Here is a 21,281-nt window from a genome sequence, read left to right as displayed (position 1 = left end):
TGTACTCAGACTGTTAATTTTACCTGTATTTTTATGACTTGTAATCATTCATGTGCTTCCACTTTATTTATAGAGTATTTTTGCTATAATCTTTCTTAAATGTACCAAACAAATATGGGCTTTGGCCATCCAGTTAGTTCTGACATCACTAATGCTCACCACATATCACAGCACACCTCAAAAAGAAAAGCCTAGGTCAAGTCAAGTATTTTGAGGGTGATATTGGATTACAGAAAATTTTCGTCCTCTGAATGGAGGCAGATAGGATGCATATTTCCTGTGATGCCTTTTTAATTTGTGCTGATCCCCAGGTGGAAGGGAGTGCTATATTGCCTATAGCTGGACTGGCTCACATGTAGGAGGCACTTAATCTCCCAGAAGACTGATTTGAGAGTGTAAGGAATATTGAACACTTTACTGAAAAAATTGAGTGGCTGAAGTGTATAGCCCTAGCATGTAACCTGCTTGGAGTTGAAAGTTTATTCATACTTCCATGGTGTCCTGAATGAAGATGCTGTATATTGTGATTTTGAGTTGATGTTTATGTTGCAAAAGGAGACCAAGTAATCATGTTTTAACCAGGTAACCACTGAAAGCCAGGAAGAAATCTTTTATTAGGAATGTGGGAATTACTTTGACTGTCTTCTTTCAGGGATCAATGAGGCAAGAATATTTGTAATAGCTTTTTCCTTTCCAGACAATTGACGACAAATTAAGCATTGGGGAAGACAGCTGGAGAGACTGGGACAAAAGCTGTAGGCTTCATTAACAGTTTGCTACAGCTGCTTCTGCAGGGCTGTGCTTTGCTGTGAGTGTGATCACAAAAGATTTCCTTTTTTTTCCAGCGTCACTCAGCAGCCAGGACTGATTACTGAACCACCATCCTGGTTCTGTCTTGCTATTCCTCACTCACTCTCATTCTGTATAGTTAATGTAGAAGACTGGAGCAAACTTCTTGTGTCAAAGGAAACATCAGCATCTTTCCACACTACCTCATATTCAGGCAGTCTCTGTATATGAAACCCGAGTGTATGAGGGGAAGTCAGTACCACAACATGTGTTTTCAGTTACTAAGAAAACCAAAAGGCAGGCAATGGGTTTGGATCTAATGGCAATTGATAGTCAATATGTATGGAAAGCAAACTGCAGTCTTCTCACATACCCTCAAGAAACCAGAATTTAAAAGCTTATCAGTTAATGATGATAACACAGGAAATACAGTCATGGGTTTCACTGTGGATTCAGAAAAATACCTACAACCTTCTCACAGCATTTAAATGTGTGACTTCTTCAAGTCTTTTAACTATTCCATAGAGAGAGGGAAGTGCATTTGTGAATCTCTGTTATCAGTGTAAAACAACCAGGTTACTGTGTTGATGTGACTGACTAGTTAGAGGCATTGGTGTGATTGATTCACTGCAGATCTTAGGAAAGGACCTCTCACTCATCCATTTTAGCACAGTTGGGCAAACATTTACAAACTGAAGACTGCCTAGTCCCATAATTTCTATGTGGGATCATGCTTTATTTCCCGAAAACTTTAATTCACATGAGGTTAGGCCATGGATGTGAGCAAGGCAATAGACTACACTGAGGTAATCAAAAGTGAATGTGAAGAAAAACAAAAGTAGAAGAAAAAGGTTTTGAATCAGAATCACAGAATCATTCAGCTTGGAAGGGACCTGCTGAGATCATCCCAATGATCTGGTACGGCTCAAATGGAAGTTAAAGCTTCAAGCAAAAATTTGTGGTTAAAGCTCTGCTGGCTGTTTGCAGCACAAGTATATTATTTTTAAGTCTCTTAAATATTATAACTTGCTTATCTATGAATTTTCTCCTAAAACAGTCAAAGTTACAGGATTTAACCCTGGTGGGACCAACTTCATTGACCTTTGACCTCAATACTCTCACTGCTAGTACTAGTTCCAAAACCTGCCTCATGGGAAATTTGAACAAACACTTTAATTAGAGAAAATTCTGCTCAGATATTTTATTTGCTGTTCTTCTATTGCTTCATTTCTTTTCGTAACATAGAATGAAAATGAATATTTGAGAAATTAATCTGTTAGAGTTTGTTTTTCCCCTAAACCCATCAGATTCTAAATCTGTTATTAAACTTGCACACTGTGAAAGCTGTCTATGTGGTTTTAAAGATCAGTTTGATGTCCTAGTGGATTTTATATTTCGTAGAGCAATAAATAAATAGTGCTTTAGGTAAAAATTACTATTTTCACACACTTTCAATAATAAAAAAATTACTCTTGTCAGTAAGTTTTCCCGAAAAGACAAGTTGTGACAAAGATTCTATGAAATATCAGCGGAATTCTCCTAGTGTTCCTTAACCAAAAATGTGTCTGGATTTATCCCAGGAAGATCGAAAATGCCTTTTAGGTTTAGCGCAGAGCGAATTATTTTATGTGCCCGTGCCGCCATCTAGTGGGAGTCAGGCCTCCTGCACCAGCCCTGTGCCAGCTCAGTGTCACCTGCTGCCAGCACCGTGTCACCTGCTGTCTGAGTGCTCTGGGGGTGACACTGGGAGTCAGGCCTCCTGCACCAGCCCTGTGCCAGCTCAGTGTCACCTGCTGCCAGCACCGTGTCACCTGCTGTCTGAGTGCTCTGGGGGTGACACTGGGAGTCAGGCCTCCTGCACCAGCCCTGTGCCAGCTCAGTGTCACCTGCTGCCAGCACCGTGTCACCTGCTATCTGAGTGCTCTGGGGGTGACACCGTCATCAGCTCAGAAAGGCCATAACAGCTCGACTCTTAGTGATGTCTCCTACAAGTCGCAACTCAAAACCCTTCTGATCTCGTCCTTATGAGAACTTCTCAGGATGAAGAGCATTTAATGTGCTTTACATAAGATCCTTCACTTAAATGTGGGCAGACAGACCAAAGCCAAGTTATATTTCCCCCTCTATATTTGCATAATACCAAGAAGAAAATCATGGTTCATAGACACATTACTTCAAAGACATCAGAATATCAAAATATGATGACAGAATTTGTGATCCACTGAGACCACAGATCTCCCATGCAGCAAGCCCTGCAGTAGCTTTCACCATGCATGATTGAAACTGGACTGAGACCTTGAAAATCGAGTGTAGATTATTTTGAAGCCTCTTTTACAATTGCACTGCAATTCTAGGGTCCATAATGCATCAATATTAACCTCCTCATTATATCTCGACCTATCCAACTGAAATGTTCTCTATTCAATTTCTGCTTCCTCTAATAATATTTTACTGTGGTCAAGACATGCCTTATGCCTGACTTTGAAAAACAAAGTATCTGTCTTCTTTAGGTTGCTTTGTTATCTATCTATTTATTGCTATTCACCTCCCCTTTTTCTGTTGGCTCTATGTAGATTGAAGGACAGGTGTATTTATTAATTTGCTTTCCATTAGCCAAGTTGTAGCTATATTCCCTAATTCTACACTTACAGGGATTTGGGGAACTACCAAAATAGTCTCAAACAATAATCACTGATATTCTTAACCTACTTGTCTTATAAAAAGCTCCTTATTTTGTGAATTGCTCCCTTGTTAAGTCCACACAACTTTTTGGTTGTAAACTGCTCAGAGGAAAGCTTAATATTAGTTTGTGCTGGTGCTACAGTCATGCTTAGGTTAGTACTTTAATTAAATCACTAGAACTTGTTAGTACGGGTAGCAAGGGAGTTCCAGACATACACTGAATGTGAACATGCCTTGGTTTTTCTAGGTAGCTACCCATTTTCTGATGAAATTGGGTTGATTGATTGATTGATTGATTGATTGATTGATGTGTCTTCTGTCACCTTTATTAGGCTCATTTTCTTTGCTTTGTCTCCTTCCTGCCACAAAAGAGCATTGTTTTATCTTATTTGAGAATTTTTCCCTCAAAAATCTCTGCTCCTCGAAAGCTTTGTTCTGTGTGTATTTATTTCCTCATCATTATTAAACACATCCCCTTGTACACAGTTTTCTGTAAGACCCTGGTATTTCAGCTCACTCTGTAAATGATTTAGGGTAAGAACAAGCTTTTTCTTATTTTCAGTGATGCTTCATGCAATATGGACAGCACCTCAAGCATTAAGATTGCAAATACAACCACAAGTATGTTTTAATTATTCATCATTCAGGCAGCTCTTCCTTGGCTAACGATTTGGATCTTTTCTTCCACATATACTACACTTTTATTTATATCACATTTGCCAGATTTTTTCTTCTTTTCTGATTGACATTAGCATTATTTCTACACCAAATAGGGGTGAAAACTGGAAGACTGTCAGCTTTCTTTCACAAAGGCCTCAGCGATATCCAAAATCATATCCTGGGATTGTTTGAGGAATGTTAGTTATCTGTAAAACAGGAGGAAAAGATAAAAATGGTTTCATAAATGGAATTAAATTTTCTCTCTGAAAGATATCTTGATGATAAATATGAGTTACAATATAATTTTATGCATGATTGCAGCTCATGACTTTGAAGCATTTCAGTACGTAAGACAAAGAACAATCTTTTTTTTTTAATCACAGTTTTACCATAACAACCAGACAGGTCCAGAGATATTCAGTGATTCCCCAGATTGTTTCAAGAAAGAAAGCCAGTGTCAGTCAGAAAAAGTACCCATCTTCTGATGGCTGACTCTCTGCTCTGCATACACTGCTGCAAACTTGTAATTCTACCAGTCTTGGTAGAATGACAGCTTGTTCTTGTCTTTAAAGAGTGACTCCTTGGAGATCTGTGACCACAAGAATTTTAATTATTTATGCACTTTTTTAATCCTTGCAGTTGCATTTAAAAAAATTATTTATAAGACAATCTTGCTGCTTCATCTGTAGTTTCAAAATGGTTCAGTTGGCAAGAATGGAACCTGATAGCTTTCTGTATTCGTTTTCCTCCTCATGAAAAAATGAAGTGCTGGCTGATCCATGTGTCTTCAAGCCAAAGGAAGGGACTGAGGCGGGGACTGGGTTTTTTAATGTTACCTATTGCTAAACACCTTGGAATAATTCTTCCTTATTTAAATACTGCACACACATCTATCAGTTGAACGAGAATTTATCCATAAACTTCCAGAAACTACCTAAAGAAGAAAGTGTGCCAATGGTTCTGGCTCTAATTTGGGAGTTGCCACATGTCTTCTTGAGTTTTTTTCATCTTTCTTTTTTATTTTTCTAGTTTATATTCCTTCCTTCAGCTGTTCTATTACAGTGATCTTATAATTTTTAATTTTCCAAAGAGAAGAATTTAAGTAGTCTCCAAATTCCTGCCAGAAAACCCTTCTCAGTTTCTGGGTTTTTGGGGTTTTTCTTGACAAGATGATAAATATCTTCACAACGTATTTTTAATTCAGGTTTGTCATAGTTTCAGCGTAAATGTTAACATGGTAATAACAACACAATTTACACATTGGGAGAGCAGAGATGTTGAATATTTATATACACTTCTACAATAGTAGTCTCAATAGCATAATAATGCAACCACATTTTCAGCCTGAGTAAATGTAATTGCTTCCAATTCTGTGTATTCAGAAGCTCTATTTATTTGGTTAATAAAAGCGAGGAAATGCAAAATACTGATATGTCAGTGATAAACAGTGTGTGTGCTCGAGAGTGTGGAGCCTGAGGCACCATCCTTGATGATGTGCATGAATGGGTGCTCTCTGGGAATGCCACAGGTTTAACAAGCTGGGAGGCAGCGTGCAGAGCCAAGAACCGATGGATTCAGCCTGCACACTATGATCCAGCACCTCCTTTCCCACGTCAGCCCGCTTTACCTTCTGTCCCTGCAGCAGCACAGGCAGGCCCAGAAGGGCCAGGCAGGACAAGGGGACATAGACTCGAGCTGCGCCAGGGGAGATTCACGGTTAGACACGAGGAGGAATTTCTTCATTGAAAGGGTGATTAAATATTGGAATGGGCTGCCCAGGGATGTGGTAGAGTAGCGGACCCTGGAGGTGTTTAAGGAAAGAATGGAGGTGGCACTGAGAGCCACGCTCTGGCTGACATGGTGGTGTTCGGTCAGAGGCTGGACTCGACGAGCAGGGCGATCTTTTCCAGCCTGATTAATTCTGTGACAACTCACCTTCAAGGCTCGGTTTTCCACTTATTTTATGAGTATACGGAGCCCCTGTCCCACAGGGATTGCTTTTCCCAAAGGTTGCCTAGGGAACCGAACGACACTCGGCCGCAGGGCGGCAGCCGGCCGGCACCACCCGGCTCCGGAGGGGACGCTCCCGCAGGGAGCGGCGGGCGGGGCGGGGCCGCGCACCGCCCCCTCATGGCCCGCCTTGGCCCCGCCCTTTGCCCTTCTCGCCTCCCATTGGCTCTGCCGCGCCCTCTCTCCGCCAATCCGCGGCCGCGCTGCCTCGCTTATCTCCCCCCCTTCCCGCGCCCGCTGCCGCCGGCGCGCCGCGAGGCGGGGGCGTTAGCCCCGCCCCCTGCGCTGGACACGCCCCTTCGCGGACGGACCGGGTGCTGATTGGTCGGCGCGGACGTGGGCGGGGCCGGGCCGGGGCCATGGCCGCGCCGGGCGCTGCGCGGTCCCGCAAGGTGCGTGAGGGCCGGGGGGAGCAGGCGGGGTCGGCTCTCGTGCTGGGTCTTCTCGCCAGAGCCCGGGTGTGCTCGGAGGGGGTGAGGGGCCGTGGGGGGATCCCTCCCGCCGTCCGCGTGGCGACTCCTGCGCGAGGTCGGGCCTTCCGAGGCCGAGCCCGGCTTGCACCGCAGCCACCTGAAGGTGGTCCTGAGGCGCTGTGTGCGGTTCTGGGCTTGTCCCTCTGCCCGAGAGACGTGAAGCTCCCAGAGCGGTTCCAGCGGAGGGCAACGAGGATGACTGGGGACTGGAGCATGTCTCTTACGAGAAAAGGCTGAAGGGGATGTGGATGTTCAGCCTCGAGAGCAGATGACTGAGAGCGGACCTTAGCAATGTGTGTGAATAGCTAAAGGTGGGTGTCAGAGGATGGATCCGGGCTCTGCTCGCTGGGGCCGTGCAGTAGGACACGAGGCAATGGGCAGAAACCGATGCACAGGGAGCTCCCATCTGAACATGAGGAGGAACAGGTTGTCCAGAGAGGGTGTGGAGTCTCGGGTTAGGAGATATTCAGGAACAGGTCGTGATGCAGACCTGGGCCATGTGTTGTGTTAGGAGATATTCAGGAACAGGTCGTGATGCAGACCGTTTGAAACGTGTTTGTACATCAGCCCTTGGAGTTTCCTTAAGTGAGCGACTGTGTCTGTAGAATGCTGTGGCAATTAACAAAGCATCCTGCTGTCAAGGTGTGCTTTGTGAAATGAAACCCACAAGTCTCAGGCCTTACTGGCCCCCCCTCCTTGGCCTGAGAGCTTGAAACTTCTCTTGAACTGATTCACCTCGGCAAAAGTTCTTGGAATTGGTGGGCAATAGTAGTCTTCAAGTGTGTTGTGAAAATACTTTGTGAAAATCAAAGTGTATTTCTGTAATCAACAGGCTCTGTCTTCTGGAAGGCTGTCAGGAGCAGCTAAACTAACAAATGGAAGAAAACAGTAAGGCCGTATTCACAAATACTGTTTAAAATTGGTGTATTTTGAAGCCTTATACATGTCATACCTCACAATTGACAAAAAATCCTTGTGTGTATATATCAAACATTTTGAGCTGAAAGGTTCTAAGCAGCCCATGGACAAACAGGCACAGACTGAATAGAAATTTTGCATAAAAAATTACAGATTTCAGTCTTCATGTTTTATTTATAAAATATTGAATTTATATAGTTACTAGCTGTAAGACTGTTGAGTGGATACTGAATTCTTCTTTGATGTAAAGTGTTATTATCTGCTTAATGTGTTTGTTGCAGCCATGCAAAGTTTTCAGAAAGTTATTTTGTTTCATGATAAAATTAATTTTATTTTGCTTGCTATTATTGAATGAAAGTAAGTTGGTTTTTTTTACTTTGTTTCATATTAAAGAGGTGGTATAAACAATGAATTTCACTTTTTCAGGTTTGTCTTAAGGAAAGGATGTCATTCTGATGTTGAATATTCCACTGAATCTGACAATCAGGTAATTAAATGACTCTTTAACACAATCATCCCCCTTATCTAAAGAGAAGGGAAATTGGAATACCTTGAGTAACAGAGGAAAGCCAGATTAATTTAGATCTTAATTAATTTGCATCTGAACCTGAAATTGCTCCTGCAAGGCAAGCAAGAGTGTCTGTGCTGCATCTTGCAGATAGGAGCAGATGGGCTTTGTGTGCAGTGAGTTTGGCTCTGGCAAACGTCCTTAAGGCACAGGATACATTTTGCAAACACAAATAAGCTGCTTATGGACAAGGGCTGGCCCTCACAGAAGAGCAGCCACCCTTATTAGGTTTTTGTGCTGGAAAGAAAGAGGAGCACAGAGTCAGGGTTTTTCTGTAGTGCTGAGCCAGTTGTCTTCAAAATACAAGTAGGCTGTAGATAATTGTTTAACTGTACATGGAAATAAGAATAAAACACATACATGTAATTAACATAAAATCCAGCAAAGGGACATGAGTTCAACAACACAATTTAGTTATTTTGCAGAATCTGCATGTTTGCAAACTTCCATGTAATTGCAAAGTTGTACATTGGAAATGATACATTTTTTTTGGTTATGAGTTGTTCTTTGTCAGGTGGCAGAGTGGGGTACACTCATGTCTAAAACAGCATCTTGGTTTACTGAAAGAAAACAGTGGTACTCATTTGCTGACTGCAGTGTTCTTTGTGCAGGTTGATACTATTCATAATGGACTTGACCATTGTGCAGCTTTACTGAAGAATGTCTTACAAAAGGAAGCTACAGGTTGTACCTATTGAAAACACAGGTTACATTTTTAGGTTTTGTAATACTCTCTTGATTTGTTTTGTTGACCACTTTTTCTTTCAACTAATACTAGGAAGGGAGACTGTCCATAAACAACCTGGGAAAACAACTACCTTTAAAATTACTTCCAAGCCTTTGCTAACCAAAGGAAATATTTCCAAGAAGAGAGGGTTAAAAAGAATCATTACTCCTGCCCCTGTCCAAAAAGAAATTGGTAAGTGGGCTTTCTTGGGCTTGGTTTTTTTTTTTTTTTATTCAAACAACACTGAGTGACTCCTCAACCTTTTGAGACACAACAAGGCTTCAAATAATTGTTGCTGTTTGTTCATAGGTTGATCTTGGGTTGAATCCACAAAAGGATGTATTGTCTTTTAGAAATCTTAAATGTTTACTAAATAATTCCTGAAATTCAGAGATGTTTGAACTTCGTGTATAAGGAAGAAAGTTGAGTGTGTTTACAAGTATCCGCATCATCAGGTTTATCTAGTAGGAAGTGTGGAGGAGAATGATAATACCCTTTCCTTATATCTCTTGGACAGGGAAGCATTGCAGTCCTTGGCCTCAGTTTAGGATCCACAACTAGAAACTGGTCTGGAGTTCAGTGTCCAGCCAGGCTTTTCTCAAAGAAGGGTTTGTGGAAACAGGGAAGTGTGGCTAGAAATGAGAAGACCTCAAATGGTTTAGTGGCCAAAGCACTGAATAAAAAGGTAGATGGAATGCTGTTGGCTGAGTTGCTCCCTGGGGAAATACTTCACTTATTATCATTTCTACCTCTCTGTGCCCTATTTCTTCTGTGCAATTTCTAATCCAGTAGGTGGGTGGGGCCTGTAGACAGGTGTGTAGCAGAATGCCCATTGGGAATTGCAGGAAGTGAGCGTGTAGCTGATATCTTCCCAGAGCTGTAAAATTACTGAGTTTTAATTGTACCTAAGCAGAGATTTTAAGAATTGCATTTTAGAACACACCTTCTGTAGGATACCTTCTGCGCTTCTTTCAAGGACAGCTGCCTGTCCAACTGGTTTAGGTTGCTCTATCTGGAAGAAAAAGTTAATGGATTAATTTGCTGGTGAATCAAAATCTGACTGGAATACTGGATCTTTCTTTCCATTTTCAAGGGAACCTGCCAGAATATGCTAGACAATACAATGGGTTTGTGTAGATCAAGAAGACAGGCACCTTCAGACTGAGTTTTTTGTTCTTTCTCTACAGTGCCAATATCAAATAGAAAAGTTGCCTCATCTACCACACCTTCTACTGAGAAGGATCTTTCCAGTGCAGCACAGAATCAGATGGTTCAATCAGTGCATGTGCCTTGCAGTGAACACTCTCCTGGGGTGTATCAGAAACTGTACGAGCATGTGCAAACTCAGATGTCTCTGGTAACTGGCCAACCCCCTCAGAAGAGTAATGAAATTCCTACTGTAACTCCTTCTCCTACCTCAAATCAGGGTTAGTGGAACTATTAATGTAGAGCTGACTATTTAAGTGCATGAGTTTTGTCCCACATTGTCCTGATCTATGAATGTTGTTTTCTTTTAGGATGTCAAAACATTACAGCTTTGAATTATCAGTTACCTGCTTCCACATCAGCACTGTCCCTGCAGCATTCAGCTAATCCCTTATCCACTCAGTCAGTAAGTAAAAGTTTGATTCTCACTATCAATAAACATTGAATTAGCATTACTTATGTATTTATGCATTTACTTGTCAGTTTTCCTAATAATTTTCCTTTGAAAAAATTGTGTATTTCAAACTGTAGTAATGCACAGAGAAAATGCTGCTATTCAAAACACATTTTATGTAGACACCAAAAAATGAAATTAGAGGCATTTCAGCTGGCTGCTTGTTTCTGCCTGAGGAATTCTGTTATGGACAGCAAACATGAAAAGTGCAGGAAATTATTGATTACTATTAATTGCATTCTCAGTAATGCACACTAGGGTCATTAACCAGCTCCTGATAGAAGAAATCATATATTGTATTGAGCTTTCCCTGCCAATGATCAAGGCAATTATTTCTTCAGACACGCTGCATTATCTTGGAGCCACATGTTCAAATGCCTGTGTATTTTGGGGAATAGAATAGAGGTGATGGAGAATACCAGCTGCCACCTCGGGAAATGTGGCAAAGGGCTTCCACCTTGAATCTGTAAGGCTGTAGACTTATGTTCCATCTGCAGGTAGTCCATGTATAGCTAGTGATGACCTTGATTTTTAAGAAATTCATCTACTTAAAATACTGAAAGGTAACAGTGTTGTCCTTCATATTTTTTTTTCTTCCCTGTTCTGGTTGGATTCAAGAAACTGCTGAGGTTTTTTTCATTACAGAACAGTTGTAAAAGAACTGTGCTTTAATGTTGCCCATAACATTTAAGATAAAGGTAATCTAAATCAGATTTACATTTTAATTGCTCCTTATTATACATGAAAATTATTCAGTTATTAATTTGTAGTTATTCTTATAATTAGCAAAGAATTAACAAGTCTACATTGAGTCAGACAAGTGTGGTGCTGTTAGGGTTTTTTCCCTAAGGATCTAAAAATCACGTTAATTTTTTGTTTAATTAGAATATTCTTTATGCAGGGCGTTCCTGTTGACAGTGCCAATCAATGTGTGCCAGAGATGGGAGGACCTGTGGTTTGCCCAGTGGTTTCTGCTGCTCCTGCTGCTGCTGCACAAATGCAGTCTGGCACTGCTCTTCTTGGTGTGATCCCTTGTATGGCACCAGGAGCATCAACCCCTTCAGTGCCTGCATTGATCCCAGCATCTTCTGGCAGAGAGATGGCCCCAAGCCAAGGGCAGCAGATAAAAGAAGCAGACTTGATGCAGTGCATACAAGCCCTGTTACAATCCCATGAAATGCTGAATGGCAGGACTGAACAGAGGGGCCATCATCACTGTCCAGCAAAACATGATGGCTCCTGTGACACGGAGGAGGATACTCCTGAAGAGCACAGTGAGGACATGGTCAGTGAAGAAGATGAGTTGAATGTACTTGATGTATCTCCAGTGAGAGATACAAGCTGTAAGACAAGTTATGTGAAGAAAGTTCTAAAATCTAGAAAAGAAAGTCCAGAAGAAACAGCCCATAAAGTTAGGACTGTAAAGTATCTTATGGGTGAGCTCAGAGCACTGGTAACAGATCAAGGTGAGAACATTTTCATTGTGTAGCAGATTTATTGCATACAAATAACACAAGTGCTCTATTAAAGAGTGAGTATTTCCATTCCTGGAAGTTGTATGTGTCAGATGGTATGTGCCATCTTACTGTGGTTTTTCCCACAACTGTAAAACCTTCAGGATTCACTCTGGATAAGTATTAGTGTATTTTCGTAATATTTTAATATTATCATGACAGCAAGATAAAGGTTGTTGCTATTTCATATACAGAGCTTTCTCCTAAGAAAGGTCCTGGTGTGGACAGATTGCAATAACAGTCCCACCAAGGCTGGTTGGAAAGAGGGTGGGTTGTGTTTTACTGAGGATGTAAAGCATAGTTTTCATAGTTAAACTTAACAATTTAAAATAAATACAGTTAAAGGTGAAGTTTTCTTGGGGGAAAAATGCCCCAGATACTATTAAATCACTTTGCAGATTGCTTAATCGCATGTAAAATGTTAGTTGTATTACAGATTTATAGGTTTATGGAGTCTCTTTTTTCCCTCACTTCTTGCAGGTGACTCAGAAATGTTAAGGTTGATGAGTGAAATAGAAGACTCTGTATCATTGCTCCCAGCTGTAGTGGGAAGTATGACTGTCCAAGCTGAAATAGCTCTGGCTTTGCAGCCTCTGCGGAGTGAGAATGCCCGGCTGCGCAGGTGGGGAACTCCTCAGTGAGCCTGTGGTTACTGCAGGTGCCCCTAAAGCATCTTTAACTGGTGTGGTTTACATTGCCTTTGTTAAGGCTCTTCCCTTCTTCTCTGTGTAGTATTTATGGATTAGAAACTTTTCTGGTAAGGCCATATACTTTAGAAAGCAATTATTAACACATAGCATGACTTTGGTATTTTAGTAGCATCAGTTACCTCATGATTGGGGCTTTGACTGAGTGAGGTCAATGCATCATTCTGAAAACTGCAGTATCAAGATAGTTAGCCTGCTCATATTCTTTTTGTAGTTTACTCTCAAGTGCAAAAATGTCTCTCATTTCAGGGAAGTTCTCAAACTGGGTAGCACTTCAATTCAGAACAGGGTTATTCAGTAGATATTTACCAAATACTTGGAAAGGGTCTTTTGTGTTGAAGAAGTACCAGAAAGTAAGAAAAATGTGTTACTAAGACTTGTTTATATTTCTGAAATATTACCTGACATTTAATTCTTAAAAGCAACTTCTCACCAAAGTAATTTAAAGTGCAGTCCTTTTGAGCATATTCTAATATTTCTGAATTTGTGCTTTTTCACAATTCATGTTTAGGAGACTAAGAATATTAAACCAGCAACTTAGGGAACAAGAAAGCAGTGAGAAGACATCTGGGCAGAGCTGCAACTATGAATGTAAAGTACCAATAATGTTGCTTGATAGAAGCATATTTGTTAAAGCTTTTTTTCAATAGATGTTATTATTTATTTATATATCTGTAGTTTCATATGTCTGTATGTGTTGTGGCCTTTAGTAATAGCTGAGCTAAGTGAGTGTAATGCTGCAACTGTATTTGCATGGACTGTTGGGCCTTTTTAGACTCAACGTAGTGGGATTTGGCTCTACAGCTGCCAAGCAGATTATTTTTCATTATGTGCCTCTTAAAATGAAGATGACTGATTAAATAATTAAGAAGGAAGCTTGAACTTTATCTTGCTTCAAAAAACAACCCTTCTATCTGTAACCAAAATTAATATTACCAAGCTTATTTTAAAACTTAGTTTGGTCTAGAAATTCAAGCTACCACACAAAACACTTAAACATTTTATGTTTTACTTCTGGTAGTGGTTTCTTTGCAGTCCTTGAATATGATGCTCCAGAGTCAATTGAAAGAATCGCAAAAAGGCCTTGATTCACTGCAGGCTAAAAATGAAGAACTACTGAAAATAATAGAAAGTCAGAAAGAAGAAAATAAACATCTTGCAAAAGGTTTTCATGATAAAGAAGAAGAATTGCTTGAAAACAAGCAGCATTATGACATTCATTCTACCAAGCTCAAGATTGGTATGTGTTTTCAATTTGGTTATTCTTTGTTCAGCATTTTAAAAGTGAGAAGAAATAATTACGAAGTTTTCCTTGGCATTTCAGAAATGGAAGAGGCATTAGGAACTGTGAAGAGCCTTCAGTTTAAGCTGGAAGCTTCAGAGAAAGAAAATAAGATTTTGGGCATAACGTTACGTCAGCGTGATGCAGAAGTTAAGAGACTGAGGGAACTAACCAGGTATTATTGGCTAAGCTTTTTTTTTTGGTCTCCTGACATTATTTTTCTTTTTAAAAAATATTTATTCTTCCTTATTCCTTGGGTTTTTTTTTCATACTGTGGATTTTACCTTAGTATCTTGGTGGTGAGAGGTCATAGGCTAAAACTTCTCTTTGCAGTTCATTTTGTTATAATGCTGCTATAACTTTGTTTTAAAACAGAGTTATCATATTCCATGACTTGGTAAAGTAAAATACTATCTGCCATAACTTATGTGAAGTCTTAACTTTTAATAGCAGATCTGCCAGTAAGAACTATTGCTGTGAATTTATTTTATCTCGCTCTTTTATGCTGAAAATAGTGGCAAGCTGGGAGACATAAATAGCTTTTTGCATATGCATAAAGGTGTGTATATACAATTGCTTTGGACGTGTTGTGCACAGGAAACAAAACTGTTGTCTGTTGTGTTTATAGTTGGGACTGATGGGAACAACAGAGTATTTTTAATAGACATGTCAAATTCTTCAGCAGAAGTTTAGATGCTTCTATGACTGCTATGCTGACCACCAGGTGGTGGTAGAATGATGTCACATTACATGTATTTGTGTATATGCTAGAGACGTGAACATCTAAATGTTCATCTTTTTTGATGTACAAAGCAGTAAGTTAGAAAAATTATTTCTTTTATTATGTTTTTTTTAAATTTAGATGCAATGGGAAGAATAATTCAGAAAACCTTTCTTAGTGATTTTGATAACTGCTTCTATCTTCTTTGTAACAGTTTCTTGGCATCAGTTTATTTCATCTTGTGCTGCTCAAAGCAGGTACACCAGGAATAATCTGGAGAACTTCACTGGGCTGTGATATTTTAGTTACTTTTTAGCCACAGTGAGCTGAAGAATTAAAAAAAACTTGGAATTGGTTCACATTTGTACTGCATTTTATGACAATATGTAGCAAGTGCATTGCAACTTTGCCACAGTCTGATACATCTAATGTTTTGTTTCTACAGAAAATTTTTAAACTATTTTTTTATAGTGACTGATTTTGAATCTGTCTGGTTGATCTTACCTTAACAGAACCTTGCAGGGCAGTATGGCCAAGCTTCTGTCTGACCTCACAGGGGACAATGTTAGACCCAAACCTGAAAAAACTCTCTCGAAATCTCTTTTGGAAGACCATGAAAAGCAGATGCAACCTGAGCCATTTCCTGGGAGTACTTCAGTAATGACTTACCTTAAAAAATTAGAAATGGATCATATTTTGATAGATACAGATCTTCAGATCCCAAATAAAATTGGAGAAGCAGAAATGCAAAAGCTGTCCTATGAAAAATTTGCTGCTGAAGGAAGTAAAATTAACAGTACATTCACAGAAGAAGGAACATCAGCTCCCAGAGTACTACCAGCTCCATTGAAGCAAGATGCAGAAACAGGGAGTGATTCTGGGACTTTACTAGATGACCAAACCAAGCTGGATGAGACAATTTATATTCCACTGACTAGCAGTGCCTCTAAAAAACAGCAGCCAGTCTCTGGAAGAAGTGATGTGCTACCCCAGAGCAGAGGGGCTTGCCAGAGGTTGGATTATTACTGTGATCTTCCAAGCTCCATGCAGCAGTATGGATGTGATGATCCAACTGTACTGGATAAATTAAGTGCTGGGTACAGTGTGAAAAAGACTGTGGAAAACACACTTGAAGTTACAGGGGATAAAGCGAAGCCAGAAGGAGACAAAGTGAGACCAAGAGGCATTCCAAGTGGGGCTGCAAAAGATTTCATGGATAAACCAGACCAGCCTCAGCCTCGTACATACCCTCGTGCATCCATGCCATTTCCAACAGGGATTTCTCAGAGAACAGGCAGTAAAGCAGCTGATTTTAGTTGCATTTCATTTGATGATTTATCAGGGAGGTCTGACTGGAGTGCATCTTCTTTCTCAACATTTACGTCTCGAGATGAAGAGGACTTTAAAAATAGCTTAGCAGCCTTGGATGCCAACATAGCCAGGTTACAAAGGACTCTGCAAAGTAACATTAGGAAACAATGAGTATGAGAAAGCAAAATGGGCTGCAGCTATTAGGATAAATTAAGTTTTTCTGAAGTATATTAAGTATGGTACTGATACGTATATATTTCGTAGCTGTCTCAATTATGGATAGAATTTGTTCCTTGTTAGGCTGTGGTGCTGTTCCCCTTGAAGTGTACAACTTGAAATAACTGGCTTTTAATATAAAATAGAAATGGCTTTTCAAATTATGACTTAGTTTTATACTCTTTACTTGCAAAATTAAATGTACTTGTTCACTTGTGGGTTTTTTCCTTCCCCAAAGAACTATTGTAAGGTGCTGTACGTGAGCAAGAGGTTCCACAGGTAGAGGCCAGGGCAGAGCTAGTTACAGAGTAGCTCTGCAGGAATGCTGACAGTTACAGTTGCTAAGTCAGGATCAGGCTATTCCAAAAATAAAGGCAGCCATCAATATTTGATTTTTAGTGTATGATATATTGTATGAAATATACGGAACAATCCTTTTTCATTCACCACTGATAAAACTTTATATTCTTTTTGGAGCATCGTACTTGAAGGAAAAATGAAGTGGAGAGTCAAGGGCAAGAAAAGAATCTGATCAAAGTTCTGTTGTTTTCTACAGTTCTGTTATAGGGCATGCTTTTTACAAATGTTTGCCTTTTATCTAAAGTAAAGGGCATGTAGAACCCGTGGATAAACACAGAACAGAAAGATGCTGAGGAACAGAAGCAGCAGAGCTGACACAAAGGAGGCAAATGAGGCTTTAGCTGAAAGCTGGCAAACCAGTACAGTTAGGAAAGCACCAGAATACACAGCATGAGGAAGGCATGGAAATTCTACAATTGTTGAGGTGTCAAACATCTCTTGGACATAAATACAGAGAGTCTGGACTGAATCACCTGAATTGGCTCTCACAGTAATGGGAGTGGAGCAAGGAATGATTCCAGTCTGTTGTTCTCCCAGACAGGCTTTTCCAAATCTCAGTCTCAAGAGTATGCATAATGTAAGTGTTTAAGTTACAGGTATGGGAAGCTGGTATTGCTACCATTCTGTGCATCTTACACCCTCAGCAGTGCTTCAGAGCTGTTTTTCAAGCAAAATATCTTTGGAAAAGGAACAGCAGTATAAAGACCTCTATTTAAGACTGCTTTTTCTGCAGAATTGCTGATTATTTTTTTCCTAGAAAACATTGTTGTCCTTCCTGGCACTCTTTTCTTGTATGGTTTCCATGTAGGACAAAAGTCCCTCATGGTTATCTGTTTGAGTGGACACATCCTAAAGTTAGGATGTTGTCCATGCATTGTGCTGGGGAGCAGGTCTGTGATTATTTTAGTTACTGGTAACTGAGTCATACAAAGGTATGAAGAGAACACACACTACAGAAGATGCCAACTGGCACTCCTGCTTTGAAAAAGGAAAGTTAGACTAAATAGTGACTTCAGTCATGTAGAATGCTTTTAAGGCTTGGCCTGGATTTCTGAGTATTCGCCACACTCATTGTGCTCAGATTCAAAATAAGGTTGATGGTATGAAAGTGAACAGGTTTTAATTAAGTATTTACGAGTAGTTTCAGTGTAGAAACTAAGGAAAGTTTAAACTACTGTTATGGTGTGGGTTAAAGACAATAAACTCTAGTCTTTAGAACTCACAAGATAGCTGAAAAAAGATGGGAAGAATATTCACTAGTAGACAACTCATTCAGTTTTCTCCCTACAGCCAGCACTTTCTCCATTTGAAGGAGGGTATTCCTCCTGGCCAAAGCTAATGGCAGTGTATGTTAAGGCAGCTGTGGTGTCAAGATGCCCAAGCACATTGTTCTGGTGTTGAGAGCATTTACACTCACTTTTACCTCAGTGGGGGAAGATGTTTCATCATCTTTATTGTTTCCTGTTTGCCTTCACAAAGTCAGTTCTATGAAAGCAGGAGATGACTGGGAACATACTCTTGGGCATAATGGCATAGGAGCAGGTTTGAAATGTGTGTCTCCACTCCAAGGAGGAGAAACTTAGAAGAGACAGGAAGGAGGAGACTTTTTTTTAAATGGTCCTTTGTGTTGTTCTCCAAAATGTCAGTCAGAGCTATAGCAACTTAATGAAATGTAAAATTTCCCATATATGGGCATTATGAATGAGTACTGTTATATGTTCAGTAACAGCTGCTGTGAAACATCTCTTCTGTTGTATGGATTCACTTGGACAGCTCAAACTGCAACACCAGTACTCATGATTAGATATTATGAAAAAAATTTTCATAATGAGACCGGTGAGGCATGGGAGGAGGTTTCCCCCAAAAGTTGTGTATGCCCCAACCCTGTAAGTGTTTGAGACCAGGTTGGACAACAGGCTGTGCTAGGCTTTGAACAACCTGCTGTAGGGAAAGGTGTCTCTGCCTAGGGCAGGGGTTTGGAACTAGAGGGTCTCTAACATCCCTTCCGACCCAAACCATTCTATGATTTTATGTAGCCTCATGTAGGTTTTTCTTATAAACACAGAAGTTACAAGAGTTTCATTTTTACAAATAATATTCTGTGAAGTTGTCATCTGCACCTTCCAGTGATAGGGAAAGAAAAGGAACTCTTTAAAACATGCCATCAAGCACTTTTCCCTTTATGAACCCTTTCCCTTGTGGAACATGGAAAAGATTGGGCAATACTCCAGAATACTCGAGTTTAACCCACATGTAATTCCCTGCTCTGGTTTCTTGAGCAATGAGTGCCTATAATCCAGTGTTCCATTCCAACAACTGGGGAATGGTAATGGCTCCCTGCAAACACAAAGGATTGCTGTCTTACTACTGCGTGCAATTCCATCAAAAACTTCATAAGGAACAAAAGCTGCCTTATTTGCCAAAGTGAAGCCAGTATTGCATCTGTGTGTGTTAAAGTTACCTGGGACACCAGTTGAGGTCAAGTGGCAACATCATTCACTTGCCCATGGAAGGGAGGTTTTAGACCTCAATATTTCACAAAATATTTAACAAAAAAGCCCCAAACAACCCAGGGATTGCTGCTGTTACCTCAAGTACCTTTCTTGAGTCTCTGACTTAATGCAGACATTCTTAACAAGGGTGATTTTTTTTTCCTTAGAAGGGAAAGAAACATTTTCTTTGTTAGATCAGAGAAACAGACTAAGGCAAAAAGAAAAAAAAAAAAAGTCATAGGTTTAGTCACTTCACAGTGGTCCCCAAATAGTGTAGATGAGTATTCAAGTTTGATCAGCCAGAACTGGTCTGCACATCTGCCACAGCACTAGAACTTAGAGATGAAAATGTCAAGTCAGATTTGAGGTATTAAAGTGGGTATGACAGACAATTCAGTCGAAACACAGATTTAACTAAACCATCCTAGGTAGATCAGACTACCCACATTAATGACCTGTTTCTATTTAAGCTCAGGCAGCCCATCTCAAGTGGTTCTTCAAGATTAATGCAAATAGTGTTAGAGATAGCATCTGTCTTCCCCAAAATTCAGGGAATTGCTTCCATAATTTCCTTGCACAACAAAGTCCTAGAGTCTCTTCTCCTTCAGCCAGCTGCAGGGATATTCAGGAGTCTTCAGTTACATGAGTTAGGGATTTTGCCTGCAGAGCCTTAGGTACAGAGGAGTCAAACAAGTAGGAGATGAAGTCTCACTGCTGAGCTCACTTTAACCTCTGCTTTAAAGTGAAATCAAGAGTCACTGTCACTTTCATGACTGTTCTTGCAGTTTGAGCTGTAACCAGACAGGAGCCTGAAGATGTCATGGGTTAGCAAAGCATCGTCCTGGAAGTGATGTGGTGCCTGCTTCGCTTTTCTCCTAATTCTTATCTCACAGAAGGTAAATAGTAGGAATATTTTGGACCAAACCACTACAGAAGAAAACAGCTTTTCCCCAGCCTTTGATTCGTATTGCAGGTGATCAGGTCTCTCTTCACCATAAGCATAGGGTGAGTTTGTTGTTTTCTCTTTAAGGTTGTACACTTGTACACATATGGTATTTACATACACAGTGTATAAGCTGAGAAATCTTTTTGGTAGAGAAGAAGATAGTTTCTTTAGTCTCCAGATTTCTCTTAATCTGTGAAAATGGATTGTTTGTGTGTTCTATAACAGTCTTGGGAAGTGTATCCACTCTAGCATTTTGCCTTTTACTGCAGTGAGGAGGGGAAAGGTGCCTCTCTGTAAGCAGTCCACACTGCTTTCCCTCCCAAGGCTTGGTGAAAATGCCACAGTTACATGGGGATCTTTTTCAGGGATAAAATGGTATGTGAGCAAGATGTGTGAACCATGAAATTCAGATTTACACAGATCCTGTGGTCATACCTAAATGCACCATCAGTGAACGATTTCACTATTTGAAGACCAAACACCAAGCTGAACTGAAAGACCAATGCTTTCACAGACATCTTCTGTTTATCAGGGCACAGAATGGAGAGAATATTGTCCAAAGGTTCTCCAGTTGTACTCCTGGCCCAACAAGACTGGAGTCACAGTGCACTGTCATGCAACAATCTCCAGTCATGAAGTGACACCAGTAGTATTGCAAGTTCAGAGGCAGGGGCACATGGTGAAAATCTCCTTTTTGCATGCATGGGAATATCCATTACTGAAGTTTTTACACTGTGTTCCAAAGAGAATGTAAAATCGGTGCTTCACTGCCTTTAAAAAGAGCAGCTTGAACTGCTCAAAGTGTAGTGGCCTGCTGTGCTACACTTAACATTATGTGGTTTATAGGCTCTTTAGACATTTGAATGTCTAAAGACCACTTAGAAGTATTATTTCTTTTAAGACTCCTGGTTTTGTCCAAGTCCATGATGAATTCTGGCTATTTCTCTGCTGCAATCATAAAGCCAAAACATATATTTTCTTACTGCCTCCTCCCAGATTCTATTCTGTATTTAGAAGCTAGCAGTGATGGTTTTGGACTTGCAATTATGATATTAAGCTAAGTGTAAAATATTTTTCTTGGCCTAATCTAGAATATGAATAGCTTTAACATCAGTTTCTGGTTCCCTTTATTCCCTGGGGAATGCCAGTTCTCTTCCATAGTTAGTCTCAGTACTAAGATCATCCCAACATCACCCTTGCCCCAGCACCCCCTTTCCAAGAAACACAGGCAAACCAGGGCCAAGT

General features: G+C 40.3%; 1 protein-coding gene across 1 annotated transcript; it reads left to right on the top strand.

Annotated features, from left to right (window-relative positions):
- Positions 1 to 6,453: 6,453 nt before the first annotated feature.
- On the top strand, positions 6,454 to 16,450 carry CCDC14 (coiled-coil domain containing 14). The gene is made up of 13 exons (XM_069021106.1): positions 6,454 to 6,533; positions 7,447 to 7,502; positions 7,959 to 8,019; positions 8,712 to 8,784; positions 8,879 to 9,019; positions 10,015 to 10,254; positions 10,345 to 10,439; positions 11,389 to 11,953; positions 12,482 to 12,623; positions 13,220 to 13,299; positions 13,730 to 13,948; positions 14,033 to 14,165; positions 15,224 to 16,450. Exons 1-13 carry the CDS (start codon positions 6,501 to 6,503, stop codon positions 16,191 to 16,193), a joined length of 2,808 nt encoding a protein of 935 aa, XP_068877207.1. The 5' UTR covers positions 6,454 to 6,500; the 3' UTR covers positions 16,194 to 16,450.
- The last annotated feature ends 4,831 nt before the right edge of the window (positions 16,451 to 21,281 follow it).

This window comes from Aphelocoma coerulescens, chromosome 7 (assembly GCF_041296385.1).
Source record: "Aphelocoma coerulescens isolate FSJ_1873_10779 chromosome 7, UR_Acoe_1.0, whole genome shotgun sequence".
NCBI lineage: Eukaryota > Metazoa > Chordata > Aves > Passeriformes > Corvidae > Aphelocoma > Aphelocoma coerulescens.
Note: the sequence above shows the minus strand (reverse complement) of the source record. Positions and strands in the feature narration are given on the sequence as shown.

Excerpts from the sequence above, each read along its gene's own strand:
- CCDC14 (XM_069021106.1), top strand. The coding sequence starts at position 6,501 with ATGGCCGCGCCGGGCGCTGCGCGGTCCCGCAAG. Across the intron at positions 6,534-7,446 it reads GCGCTGCGCGGTCCCGCAAG|GCTCTGTCTTCTGGAAGGCT; the intron begins GTGCGTGAGGGC and ends TGTAATCAACAG. Across the intron at positions 8,020-8,711 it reads CCACTGAATCTGACAATCAG|GTTGATACTATTCATAATGG; the intron begins GTAATTAAATGA and ends TTCTTTGTGCAG.